General features: G+C 38.5%; 1 protein-coding gene across 1 annotated transcript in view; it reads right to left on the bottom strand.

Moving 5' to 3' along the window:
* Window positions 1-14953, bottom strand: part of RECQL (RecQ like helicase) — a 32672-nt gene that overhangs the window by 14794 nt on the left and 2925 nt on the right. The window contains exons 4-6 of the mRNA XM_520788.7: window positions 7792-7989; window positions 6470-6649; window positions 2775-2881 (exon numbers count right to left, since the gene is read on the bottom strand). Of these exons, the coding sequence (XP_520788.3) occupies window positions 2775-2881; window positions 6470-6649; window positions 7792-7989 (485 nt within the window). The remainder of the gene's footprint in view (window positions 1-2774; window positions 2882-6469; window positions 6650-7791; window positions 7990-14953) is intronic.

Genomic DNA, 14953 nt, shown 5'->3' with positions numbered 1-14953 from the left:
ATTAAAACTGAAACCATGTCTCAGTACGAAACATCATGGCAGCTGTGTAAATAGCATTCTAGTTATTTACTAACGTCTACATTGTTGATGACTAAAAAAAACTCACTTGACAAAAAAGAACACCAACAGATACTCCAATGAAGAGCATTTATTCTATGAAGGCATAATCCTAAATTGTTCATAATATATTCTAAAATGTGAGCTAGATGCAATTGTTATGGTTATAAAGGTGGGTTTTATTAATTTTAACATTATATTTATAATCCCTTTATGTATGTGAACAAAATTTATTATTTATTAACTTCTTAAATGATACCATCAAATCTTTTAATCTCTTTATTTAAATATAAAGACCATGGGGTTTCACAAAGTATCACTCATTAAATTAAGATAATAATAATAAATCCTAAAAGGTAACAGTTATTAGATTCTTAGTACTCTAATACAATTCTATACAATACTTAGCACGTTAGATGTCATTTTTTTTCCTTCTAATCTAAAGAGGACCAAAAAAGTATAAAAACATGCCAGTGAATGAGATAGAAAGAGACAGTCAAACTACTTTCATCATCCCAGCAAAGAAGCAGTTTGTTAACTCCTAGATATATTCTAGGATACAGATGTTCTTTTTTTCTCTCTCCAACTTTCAAGAGTAGGGATATATCATGAACTTGTAATTATCTGCAACTTTCTAAATTACTTTCTATTACTATTATGTTCTTTTTCAATTTTAAGAAAGTACATTATTAGAAGGCAGTTTTCTCCACAGATTGATTTTGTTGGAGGAAGGAGCAGTTATAATAGAATGACATGGAGTTTAAATAAAACAAAAATATATGGGTAAACTAAAGGAACCAGGGCTTCTTAGAGGTATGGCTGACTCTAGGTCTGGGCAGGAAATGCATAAAATGAACATGGATTATCTTACTGCAAAAGAAAGCAAGGAACAGAAGCAATGGGGTTAAGAGAAAGGATTCAGGAACCAACTTAAAGAGGCTCTCACTGCCCAAGGACAGGACTATTTCAGCATTACATATATACATATTGATATATATATATATATATATATATGATTCCAAAGGTGAATCATATTATACGTCAAAGCTTGTAAGTTTATAGTGATACTTGGGGAAAGAAAACCTTAAAAATCTTGTTGACCACCTTTGGAGAATGCTAGAAAACCAACTCTTTCTGAAAACTCGTAAAGAAAGGGAAAAAAAAAATCAAGCATTTTCATCATGCAGAGTTAATGAGGAAAAAGTTTATTTTTGTAGAAAAAGTATAACTAATACATGAAGAAAGAGTGACAGAATTAGATATCACCATTTTGCACCTCCCTAATGAAATCATGGCTCTCACGGTGCCACTCAGTGGCTGCTAAAACCATTAGATGAAAAACTGATAACCAGAGATCAGGCAGACATCACTTGAACCCACTGACGCTTAGCATCACAAAAAGATAACCAGGTACTATGTACCACTTGAGTAATACCACAGTAAGTATACTCTTGCAAAAAAAAAAAAAGTTAAAGAAAAATTCCAAATACAATCAGGCTTTTAGATCTAACTAAAAGGAGCCAGTTACCTATGTAACAAACCTGCACATCCTGCACATGTACCCCAGAACTGAAAAAAAAAAAAGAAAGAGAAAGAAAAGAAAAGAAAAGAGAGAGAAAGAAAGAACACCACAAGGACGCAATCAGGAAAATGCAGAAAGATACAGGACAGTTAACCCAGTTTCTTCAACAAAGAATTTCCATGGGAAATATAAAAGATATAAAGAGAACCTATGGGTATATCAACCAAATACAATACAATGCATGAATATTATCTGGGCTATATTTAAAAAAAAAAAACATAAAAATGAGATAGAAATCTGAATTTTTTTATAATTCTAAAGAATTGATTAAACTTCTTAGATGTGATGATGGCATAGCACTTTTCTTTAAAGTTAGAGATACGTACTGAAGAATTTACAATTAATATATGATGTCTGGAATTTGTTCTGAATAAATAAACTAAGGGGAAAGGGGTAGGGAAAACTGGAGGTATACAGATTAAAAAAAAGATTAGCCGTATGTTGATAACTGTTGAAGGGGGAAATGGCTACATGGCAGTTTTTATGCTATTCTCTCTCCTTTTGAAGATTTCAGTAATATGCTTTTTAAAAAAGAATAGCTGGGAAATGCTTTATTCTACAGATGAGGGTAAGACAATCCATTCCTAAATACAAGAAATTCCACAGGTATAGGGTAACTTCTTAATAATTCATATTTCATATTTAATTACACTGCATAATTAGAAATTCTCCCTTACTATTTTAGAATGGATAATACAAAACAGGTCAGCAAATGTTTCCTGTAAAGTACCAGACAAAAATATTAGGTTTTATGGGCTATAAGGTCTCTATCACAACTACTCCACTGTGCCATTATACTGTAAAAGCAGCCATAGACAACATGTCAACAAATGAGCATGGTGGTGTTTCAATAAAACTTTATTTATGGATACTGAAACTTGAATTGCAAATAATTTTCCCATTTCACAAAATATTCTTTTTAGATTTTTTTTAGCCATTTAAAAATATAAAAACCATTCTTAACTCATGGGACATACAAAAATAGACAGTGGGCCAGAACTGGCCAAGAGCAGTAGTTTGTAACTCCTGATATAAATAGTTAACAGTTTATAATTTTATAAGCAACTCAACTGCAGGTAAAGCTCCTATTTCAGTGAATAGTTTACATTAAAAAAAAAAAGCCACTGAAACATACCTTAGAACTAGAAGCATTTAACATGGTTGCTGAAATTCCTAATTGTTTTAAAACCATTAATTGGTCTTCCATAAGAGAGATCAATGGGCAAATGACGAGTGTAAAACCTAAAAGAGAGAGAAAAAAAAAATCTACCTTAAACTTTACACCACCCTCAGAATCAGATGCAAACCATTCACCTTCTTTTTTTTTTTTTTTTTTTTTTTTTTAGAGATGGAGTCTCACTCTGTTGCCTAGGTTAGAGTGCAGTGGTGCGATCTTGGCTCATTGCAACCTCCGCCTCCCGGGTTCAAGCAATTCTCCTGCCTCAGCCTCCCGAGTAGCTGGGACTACAGGCACCTGCTGCCATGCCTGGCTAATTTCTTTTGTATTTTAGTAGGGACAGGGTTTCACTGTGTTGCCCAGGCTGGTCTCGAACTCCTGAGCTCAGGCAATCTGCCCACCTTGGCCTCCCAAAGTGCTAGGATTACAGGCATGAGCTACCACGCCCGGCCCATTCACCTTCTTAACTTGTGGGCACTGGCCATCAATTCAGATTAATTTTTAATGCAGCTTTAGTAAAGCTTACTTCTTACTCTCATTAATTAGATATGAATAAATGACCAAACAAGGTAAGTAGAAGCCAAATAAACAAACATACAACTAAACAGAACTCTATCCTTATAAAAATAAAGACAGATTTTATCATGTCAAATGTTTAATTTGCTATCATTTTAAATAATCACTATTGGTAATTTCAGTAAGACAACATATATCAGTTCAAACACTAAACAGTTTCATCAGGGAAAAATCACTATAAAGCTTTCCCAAAAAACCAGATTTTTAATTATACAGTAGTGTGTATAATTAAACATGATAGTTGCATAAGCATTCTTTTACTTTTTGTAAGAGATTCATTTATGCTGAGTAGAAATCAGTGAACAGTTTACTGTCTGAATGAAGTTATAGTAATATGCCCCCTTCCTTATAATTGAAACTGTTTAAAGTACAAAAGCTATTCTACAGTTAAAATTATATATGGCTTTACGTTTCTGTAGTTTGTTTCTTACAACAACCTTTGGCAAAGAGCAGACATGTTTAAAAAACATAATCAAATTAAGACCTTATTAGGGATTTTTCCCAGTCAATTATTCTCTCTCCTATTATTTTCACTTTTCCTTACTAGCACCTACTCATTACATTTAAACATGGTCAAGTCCCTCTCATCTTGGAAAACACCCACTATGGTCTGAAAGTTGGTATCCCCACAGAAGTGATTAAGTAATGAGGGCTCTGCTTTCATAAGTGGGATTAATGCCATTTTACAAAAAGTTGAAGGGAGTGCCCTTTCTTTGCCGCCATGTGAGGGTGTAGCAAGAAGGTGCCATCTATGAGAAACACCCCCTCTCTAGACACCGAAATCTATTAGCATCTTGATCTTGGACTTCCCAGCCTCCAGAACTGCAAACAGTAAACTTCTGTTGTTTGTTAATTAACTGATATAAAGTATTCTGTTACAGCAGCTGGAATAGACTAAGATAACATCTCATTTATGGCCCACTCTCTTCTTCCCTTCATAGTCATTCTTTTCCAAAGAGAATCCCATACTCACCAGTTCCACTTTCTCAATTCCTACCTACCTCAAACCATTGCTATTTGGTCTCCACCCAACCATTTCAATAAAATTGCTCTAGCTAAGGTTATAGATGAGTCCTCTGTCATTAAACTCATTGAAACTTACATCCTTACGTATTTGACATTTTGCTAAAAGACATCACTATTAACTACTCCCTCATTCAAACACACCCTTCCCTAGCCTTCTAATAACATCATACAATCCTGGTTATCCTATATGTTGCTACTCTTTCTCAGCCTTGTCTGAAAGCCCTTTTTCTCTGTTTATCCCTAAACTCTTGGTGTTCTGGTTTCTGTTCTAGGCCTTCTTTTCTTCTTATGCTGCTCTGAAATTCATTCCAATGGCTTCAGTGGCCACCTCCACACTAACAACCTCCAACTCAGACCTCTAACACCAGGCTTTAGACACAAACATCCTCCTACTCATAGGACAATTCCACCTGGATGTCTTAAAGGCATCGTAAATTCAACATGTCCCAAATAAATTCATCATCTTTCCCCTCTCCATTCCCAAGAGTTCTTTCTCCAATGTACCCCATTTCAGTGAAGAACCTCACCATTTGTCCAAGCCTAAAATTTGAGTATCATTCTTGACTATTCTTTCTCCTTTCCCCCCAGGCAATAAATACCAAGTCCCATTGAATCTATCTTCCAGATGTATCTGGAATTCATCTAACTGCTAGAATTATCCTCCTAAACCATGAAATAATGAGTCTTATCTGTGTAAAACTCTTCAATGGCTTCTTGCTAAAATAAGGAAAAGACTCTTTCCACATGTCTTACCACTGACTGCCACATAGGAATTCCTCCAGGTTACTGAATACATCATAATGTGAAGGTTCTCTCTTGCTTTTAGATCTCACGCATTGCTTTTCTGAATGAACACTCTTCCTTCGTGTCCCTTCTGCCTACTCACCCTTTAAACTTTAGCTTAAATGCCACTTCCTCAGAACAGCTTTCCCTGACAGCCCCTAGACCAGATCTTTGTACAGACTTAATTCCCTATTAAAACCTTTATCCCAAAATTCTTATTGCAATTGCTTGCAATTACCTGTATTCTCTAAACCAGGGATCAACAAAGTAAGGGCTGGTTGCCTATTTTTTAAGTTATTTTAATGGAACACAGCTACACCCATGTGTTTACACATTATCTGTGGCTGCTTTTGTGCTACAATGGCAGGGTTGAAGAGCTGCCAAGGAGACCATATGGACCACAAGCCTATATACTATTTACTATCTACCCTTTCAAGAAAAAGCTTGCTGATCCCTTGCTACTACCCAATCAGTAATATCAGTAGCACTAGCGAGCTTGTTAGAAATGCAGGATCTTTGGTCTCACATAAAATCAGAATCTGCACATAATCAAATTCTCAGGTGATTCTTACGTACACTAAAGTCTGAGAAAGTGCTACTCTACACTATGAGTTCTGTGAAAACTAAGACCACGCCCATTTTGCTCACTACTGTGTCTCCCAGTGCCTAGCACCATGGCAGACACTCAGTAAAGATCTGGGACTAGAATTCAGGTCTACTGATTCTTCTTCCAGAGCTGCTTCTCCTACAACATTTTTGGGTTTTTTTGCCCCTTGTATCTTCTGTTCAAGTGTTCTATAGCACTGTAGGGTGAATATGGTTAATAATAATTTAGATAGGGTTTCGAAAAGCTAGAAGAGAGGATTTTGAATGTTCAGTACAATATGTTTTTAAATTTATGTTTCAGGAACCAATCTCAGAAGTTTTTAAAACTCTCCCTTTAGGGAGAGAGGAGGGCAAGGGCTGAAAAACTACCTAGCAGGTACTATGTTTACTACTTGGATGATGGATCATTACAAGTCCAAATCTCAGCATCACACAATATACCCATGTAACAAACCTGCACATATACCCCTGAATCTAAAATGAAAAATAAATAAAATTCCTCCTTTAAGTGAAACTTTACATTTCTATTAATATAGAAGAAATCAAACAAAAATGCACTTGATTTTTACATATGTAAGATTATAAATTATTTTTTAAAAGAATTAAAAAGGTATGATGACAAAGCACTTCTTCAACTCAAAATTAATTTTTTTAGTACATACCATCTGAACATAATGCTGGTAACTGGTAACATAAGCTCTTTCCACCTCCTGTAGGCATAACAAGAAATACCTCCTTTCCAGCCATTGTTACATTAATAGTTTCAAGCTGAAGTGGTCTGAACTTTTGCAGTTTAAAGACATTTTGCAGAATATCTTTAACTTTACCAGACCATGGAAAATCTAGGAAAAGAAAGTTAAGAATCAGACAAACATGTAAGACTATGATAGAAGTTTGATAAGAATGAGACAAACATATATAAGACTTCTAATACTTATAGACCATTAAACTTTTATGGTAATAGTTTTGAGATTAACTCACTAGCTAAGCAAAGCAAAAACAAGTTAAATGATGTATTATAAGACATAGTAGGCATGGTGGCTCATGCCTATAATCTCAACAGTTTTGGGAGGCCAAGGCAGGAGGATTACTTGAGCTCAGGAGTTCGAGACCAGCCTGAGCTCAAGCGATGGCAAGACTCTATCCCTATAAAAATTTTTTTTTAAAGTAGCCAGGTGCGGTGCTGTGCACCTGTAGTCCCAGCTACTAAGGAGGCTGAGGAGGGAGGATTGCTTGAGGCTGGGAGTTTGAGGCTGCAGTGAGTTGTGGTTGTGCCACTGCACTCCAGCCTGGGCAACAAAGCAAGACCCTATCTCAAAAACAAAAAAAAAAGTAACAAATGTAAACATTTGCCAGTTGAGAATTAACCCACACAAGAAAGGAAGGTGTTTGATCAGGTATTTAAAAAATTGTCTGAATGTTGATCAGGGAATTCACAGCATCATAAAGTACTCAAATATCATGAACAAAGTTAACAATTATCTGGAATTTTTGGTGTAAATATCTTGTTCAGACGTGAATCATTGAAAAGCAACATCCACAAAAAGCACAATCCGTTCTAGAGTTATTCTAATTATTCTATTATAGTATTCTATTTATAATTGATAAACATGATGTTTGATAAGGTCTTGAATCATGAAAGGTTTGTTCACTAGGGCAGGAAAATGATCTAACCTTTGGCAAGGAGTTTGAATTTTTTTTCTTAACTGTTTGTTAATGTAGGTAAAGGAAGTATCTCATTTTCTAAACATGATCAATGTTGCTATAACAATAATTGGAAAAAAATGTCTGAATAATAAAAGTGTAATTTAAAGACTACAGAACATAGGGAAAGAATGATCCACCTGCAAGTTTCCCATTCCACTGGAGAAATGGCCAGTTTCACCTCTAAGCCTACTGGAAAGCACTGTCCCATCAAGAATTCATTCTAGTTTTTTAAAATATGAGAAGAAATAAAACTAGCAAAAAAAAAAAAAAAGTTAACCTTCTTTATTCCAAGCGGCAGGTGAAGAATCATATTCATTGCTTGCCCCGGCATCAGAATCCTCTAAACACTGCTTTATTTTCTTTGTCAGGACTTTTTTTTTCTGAATAAGCTCTTGTTGCCTTTCCGTAAGTTCTTGAATTTGAATTTCTACTGCATGTAGCTCACTGGTTATAGAATCCAGTTCCTCAGTTAGAGCTATGGGAGGCAGCGGGGATACAATGATTAGACAGAGTAAATTACAACTTTAGGTTTCCAGATTGATTTCTGGGTGTTGCCCGCCATATCAATTACAGACAAACTTGAAGCAGTATAGCAGAATGGTTAAGAGCATGTTTTTGAGTCATATAGACCTAAGTTAAATCTCAGGTCCTCCTTTTACCTGCTGAGTGACCTCAGACAAGATACTTACCTGCATCCCCATTTCCCTTCCTGTAAAATGGGGACAATATCTAACTTTCATAGTATTTTTATGAAGAGCTAGTGAGATAATATATTAGGAGTTCTAGACGCAGTACCTGGTACACAAATATTTAATATATGATAATTATTATTATTATGTTGTAGAGAAGTGGTCTAACAATCTCCTAAATCATTTAACTAAAGTAGTCAGACTTTGAAGCAAAAGGAAGCTAATTCCCTAATTACTTTGCTATTACTTTATGAAGATATTCCTATTTGGGCTCACTTGATGGTATAAGGAGTTGGTAATTATCAACAAGAGGATGTAACAAGTAAGAGAAATCAAGTGTACTATTGGAATTGGCATTTTATCTCCTTTGTTACTAATCTATAAAGAAACCCCAGTGTATGATTCTAATCAATCTAAGTATTAAAGTCAAAAAGTGAGATGCTTTTTGATACCACATCGATGGAAGCTAGAAAAATCTTAAAGATGTTCTTGGGGCATTTTCATATACCTGCCTGCATTAATCAGTATACAGGTTTAATGTGCTTCTTCATGAGATATAATTTATGGCTGTGATTTAAAATAGGATGTTGGGGTACCTTTTTATTGTACCAACTGCCATCATCCCTTGTATCAACCCTTCCCTACATGACTTTGGGTTAGGTTTGGCCACAAGTGAACTCTGCATGAGATTTACAAGGCAGAAATAAAGCAGCAGCCAGTTTTACATTGGGATGGTTGGCCTATGGCCAGGTGCTTCTGGAGCTCACTCATGATATTAGGAAACTGCTGCCTCACTTTGTTGACGTGGGGCAGAAGCCAGTTCCCCCAGCTCCTGCTAAATCTTCTTGGTGGAACAACTTGGCCCACAGATTCTTTGGCTTCTTGGTCATGTTGCTGACCAACCTTCTGTGACAAGTGCACCAGCTTTTCAGCAGGGCACCAGCATCCTAACTTTGTCCTCATGAATTTCAACTTATCCTTGCAGCTTCCAGCTCATCCATACCCTCCCATACTTCACACCCATCTTCCTTTCTCACTGCTGGTACTGCTGACTTCAGGACCAGAAGCTGACTCAGGGATAGCTGCTTAACCAGCTCCCATGATCACATAAGTTTTAATCCCCATAATAAAACTTACAGCACTCATAATGGTTCAGCTTACCTGACTGAACCCTAACCAATACAGAATTTTGATCCGGAAGAACAGAAACTTAACAGGTTCTCTGAATTGTTTCTGGGCCACATAGAACTGGCTTTCTGATCTGATAAGATTTCAAGGCATTAATAACCCTGTTTCCACTGATAAAGGGAACATAACTATTCTATGTCATCATGCAGTGAAAAAAGTTATTTAAATCATCATCCATAGACACCAGTAGAAAAATAACTAGAGAAGGCAAGGCTGTGGGTGACAAAGTGTTTGCTGTTACAAATGTTTTGGTGAGAATAATGGGGTTGACTGGTTGCTTCTAAGTGTGCAAAGAACTCAGGGGAAAAATGTAGGATCTGCATTAAGGGATCTCAAAGTTTCTATGATTGTCCTTAAAAAAACCTTATCCTCTATAGGTACAGGGCCAATATTTTGGAAAAATAGCTGTAAGTCTAAATCCTGCAGATGGCTGAATTTCAATACAAACTGAATTCCCAACCTTGCAGGGACTCTTATGATAAAGTCAGCACACTGACTGAGAAGGAGACTCTGAAATTTGGAGGGGAACATAAGGGCAGATTCCAATGAAGCAGGTTACCTTAAACCACTAAATTATGCCAAGTCTCTTCTACCCTGCCTCCCCTTTCTGAAACAATGTCCTCCTAACTGAAGTCCCCACAATGGTCCTCGTTGCCTTGTATGGGACTGCTAAGCCTCCTAAGAATCAGCCTCTACCATCTTTCAGTGCTTTAAGATCCAGAAGTCCTAGAGGATAAAACACAAAGATGTAACCTGTCAAAAGACATGATATGCACCAAAAGAGCTGCATGTGCCAAAATATATCAATAGAAACTGTGTTCATCCATTTTGCATTGATATAAAGGCGTATCCGAGGCTGGGTAATTTATAAAAGAAAAGAAGTTTATTTTGCTTATGGTTCTGTAAGCTATACAAGGAGCATAGCACTGGCATCTGCTTCTTGTGAGGACCTCAGGAAGCTTCCAATCATGACAGAAGGCAAAGGGGGGCAGGTGTGTCACACAGTGGGAGATAGAGTAAGAAAGAGAAGAGGCAGTGCCAGGCTCCTTGAAACAACCAGCTCTCATGTGAACTAACAGAGCAAGAACTCAGTCATTACCATAGGGAGGGCACCAAACCATTCATGAGGGATCCTGCTCCATGACCCAAACACCTCCCACTAGGCCCACCTCCAACACTGGAGGTCACATTTCAACATGAGATTAGGAGGAGACACTACAAACTACATCAGAAACTACATCCAAACTACATCAGAACTACATCCAAACTATATCCAAACTACATCAGAAACCTAGAGAATGTATATGGGAATAGATCATAAAGGTACTGAAACAGGGTTTATGGAATACAATGTCGAATTAAGCTAAGTTTATTGATACGGGCTCACTAAGAAATTCTGGATTTAATGTCCTAGATAGTGGCCAGGAGTGGCTCTAGTAATTTGCTTGGCTCATTGCCTGAAACCTGGCCTCAGAGATGAATGTCAGAAAATTGGGATGGAATAAAACAGGTATAGAGTCCAGTGAGGCTGGAGCTCTGGAATTTCCTGGGTATGCTCTAAAGGAAGGTATTCAGAGGCTTAGAGAGAGAGCAGTGCCAGAGTGGAAGATCAAATAGATAGAAAATCCACTCCCTTGCTCCCCAGGAGAATCCAGAGGACACTTCTTTCACCAAGACTGTGAAAAATACAGTCATGAGCAGAGCGCCAGCATCAGCGGAGCTCTTCAGGGATGCTGGGGCTCCCCTGGCTGTTCTCTGTAATCTAGGAATGACAGTGGGAAATATCATCTTCCAAGTAGACCACCTGATTCAACGACAATGATGGATTCCAAGGTACGGGGGCTAACCATTGGCAATTGAATTTATGACCAGAAATAAAGTAGATGTGGTTGCCATGAAGGGCAACAGAGCTGAGGCAGCAATCAGAATAGTCTGACCGACAAGATCTTGGATTGACTAGTTGACTGTGAAGTCCCTGAAATGGAAATAGATTACTTGATTTGTAATACGCAGAATAAAAAGCTCTGATTCTGGTAAACAGAACCAGAAACACAACAGAGAGACCATCCTTCGACAAATTTCTAGAATTGAACCACCTTATAGAACCAGAGGCCCTTGAATAAGGCAGAGGTTGGAGCCTGTTGGGGAAGGACTCAACCACACAGCTAAAAATGTATGTAATGAATCTTCCTACTACTCTTCACCAGAGAAGTTTATTAGGGTAACTGTGCATTAGAAAAAAAGAGAAATCGGCCGGGCACGGTGACTCACGCCTGTAATCCCAGCACTTTGGGAGGCCGAGGTGGGTGGATCATGAGATCAGGAGATCGAGACCATCCTGGCTAACATGGTGAAACCCTGTCTCTACTAAAATTACAAAAATTTAGCCAGGCGTGGTGGCGGGCGCCTGTAGTCCTAGCTACTTGGGAGGCTGAGGCAGGAGAATGGTGTGAACCCGGGAGGCGGAGCTTGGAGTGAGCCGAGATCACACCACTGTACTCCAGCCTGGGTGACAGAGTGAGACTCCGTCCAGAAAAAAAAGAAAGAAAAAGAGAAATCACTTCTCAGAAACTACTGGACATTAGCTCTGAACTGATGCTAATTCTTAGAAAACCAAAATGCCATGGTGATCCACCAGTCAGAGTATAGACTCGACTTAAGTGAGGTGATCAATGCAGCTTTGGTTTCCAGAGATTTAAAAGGTAGAAATGAAGCAGTAGACATATTTTCTGTATTTAAGAAAGTCAGTGTAAGGGCAGGGTTGGTGATCTCCTTGGCATGGGGCAGCAGCAGGTTCAAGTCCAGCGGTTGCTAGTGATATACAGTGGGCCTTCTAATCTGCTGTGTGGTTATTTCCTCAGTTTCAGAATGTATACCGAGAACAGATATATTCAGCAAGTGGCAGAATCCACACATTGGTCTCCTGGCAAAGTAACTAAGGATTATTATTATAGGAAAGATCAAATAGAAGCCAGCAAAACTGCCTTTACCAACCAATACAGCAAACCAAAAATATTACTGTATTCCTGGAGGGATTGCAGAGATTACTGCCTACATCAAGGGCATGAAAGATGTGAGGGTAATGATGACTTCCATGTCGCATTCAACTCACCTATGTGGTGTATGCAGAAGACAATGGATTCTGGAGATTGAGAATGGATTACGCCAAAATTAATAAGGCTGTGGCTCCAACAGCAGCCATGCTTCCAGCTGTAATTTCATTAATAAGACAGAACACATGCCCTGGCATCTGGCTTCAGCTATTGATCTGTTGAATGTTTTATTCTCCATACCCATGTACCTGTTATTATAGCATAGGGGAATAGTATAGCACAGTAAAAGCAGTTTGCTGAGCCAGCAATGTATCTTTATTCTCCCACCTCAGAGCTATATCTACTCTCTAGCCCTAATCTAGGCTGCAGGGATCCTGATTCCCTTTTCATTCCACCAGACATTACACTAGCTCTCTGCATTGATGATATCATGCTTGTCTGACCTGCTGAGCAAGAAGCAGCAGTAGCAGCTACTATAGACAAACTGCTAAGAGAGACACTTGCCAGAGGATAGAAGATAAATCCCATAAAAATTCAGAGGCCTGACACCTTGGTGAGAGTCAAAGGGTATGGGGCATGTTGAGATATCTCTTCTAAAGTGAAGGATAAGTTTCTATATCTGGCCCCTCCTATTACTAAGAGAGCAGCACAGAGCCTAATGGACTACTTGGATTTGGGAGGCAACATACACCTAATTTACCAAGTAACCCCAAAACTTGCCGGTTTTGAGTAGGACCTCGAACAAGAGGTAACGCCATGATACAATCTTCTCTTACCATTGAGCCATATGACCCAACAGATTTGATGGTGCTGTAAGTTTGTGATGAATGCAGATGTTATATGACACCTTTGGCCTATAGATGAGTCACAACAAAGATGATAAGGATTTTAGAGCAAAGCTCTTTGCCATTATCTACAGAGAACTATTACCCTTTCAGAAACAACTTCTGGGTTGCTCCTGGGTCTTACAAGAAGTCTCTTGTAAGAAGTTACTATGTGACCTGTGCTGCCTATCATCAACCAGGTGTCATCCGACCCATCAATTCATAAGGCAGGCCTCCATCATCACAATGGAAGTGGTATGTGCAAAAGTGAGCAGGTTCTAAGTGAAGGCATGAACAAGAAGTCTGAATGCTCATGCACCATCCTCCCCTTTGCCTCCTCCTCCTCAACCTGTAGCTATAACCTCATGGTGGGATTCAGTGTTACTAAGGAAAAAAAAAATGCAGACCTAATTTACAAAAGATTCTGCATGATACATTGTCACTACCTGAAAGTGAACAACTAAAGCACTCTAGCATCTCTCCAAAGTGATCCTGAAAAACATTGGAGATGGAAAGTTCTCCCAGTCAGCAGTAAGCAGTCCACATAGTTATTCATTTTGCCAGAGGAATACATCCACACTATTATAGGCAATGGTTAATGATTAGCAGGATGGTTAGCAACTTGGAAGGTAGCAAATAGGAAAAGGTTAGCAAATAGGTGGCAGTGAGGTCTGAGGAAGAGATATATGTATAGACCTCTCTGAATGGTCAGAGTGTGAAGGTATTTGTGTCCCATGTGAATGCTCACTAAAAACAACTTCCACAAAGTATAATCATAATTAATCAGGTAGACAAGATGACCTGGACATTGACCACACTTGTCCTTGCACAACGAAGTCAAGAACAAAGTGCCTTCTGCAACATGGACTGCCACTCACGAAGACCCATCTGGCTACATCCAGAGCTAAGTGCTCAACCTGCAAACAGCTCATACCAACCTTGAGTTCCAATGGAGGCACCATTCTCTGTGGGGACAGACAGATGCTTGATGGCAAAGTGACTGCATTGGAATCGTCTATAATGAAAGAGGCAGCACTTTGTTCTCACTGATACAGATGCTTACTCCGGATATGAATTTACCATACCTGCCTGCAGTGCTCTATCATGTCCACCATCCAGGAATTCACAGAATTCCTACTGATTGTCATCGTATTCCCCACCAAATTACTTCTGACCAAAGAACTCACTTATAGCAAACAAAGCACAACAGAAGGCTAATGTTCAAGATATTAACTGGTCTAACTATGTTCACCAACAACCTGCAGCAGCTAGCCTGAGAAAATAATGGAGTGGCATTTTGCAGACTCAATTATGCTGCCAGCTGGGTATCAGCACTTTAAGGGCCTCCAGGATATGGCATGCTATACATCAGTGAATAGTGCTGTTTCTCCCATTGCCACGATTCACGGGAATCAGCGGTGGAAATGGAAGTGGCTCTTCTATTACCCTTAGTGATCCGCTAGTGAAATTTTTGCTTCCCATCCTTGAAACATCGGACTCTTGCTGGCCTAGGGGTCTTGGTTACCAAGAAAGAAATGCTTGTACCAGGGGAAAAAGCAATAGTTCCATTAAACTGGAAGTTGACTGCCACTTGGCCACTTTGGGTTCCTCATGCCAACAAATGAACAGGCAAAGAAGGCGATTACTATACTTGCTGGGGTAAGTGATCCTGCCTATTAAGGGGA

Source organism: Pan troglodytes, chromosome 10 (genome assembly GCF_028858775.2).
Source record: "Pan troglodytes isolate AG18354 chromosome 10, NHGRI_mPanTro3-v2.0_pri, whole genome shotgun sequence".
Lineage (NCBI taxonomy): Eukaryota > Metazoa > Chordata > Mammalia > Primates > Hominidae > Pan > Pan troglodytes.
The sequence above is the reverse complement of the archived record's forward strand: the minus strand, read 5'-3'. Positions and strand labels throughout refer to the sequence as shown.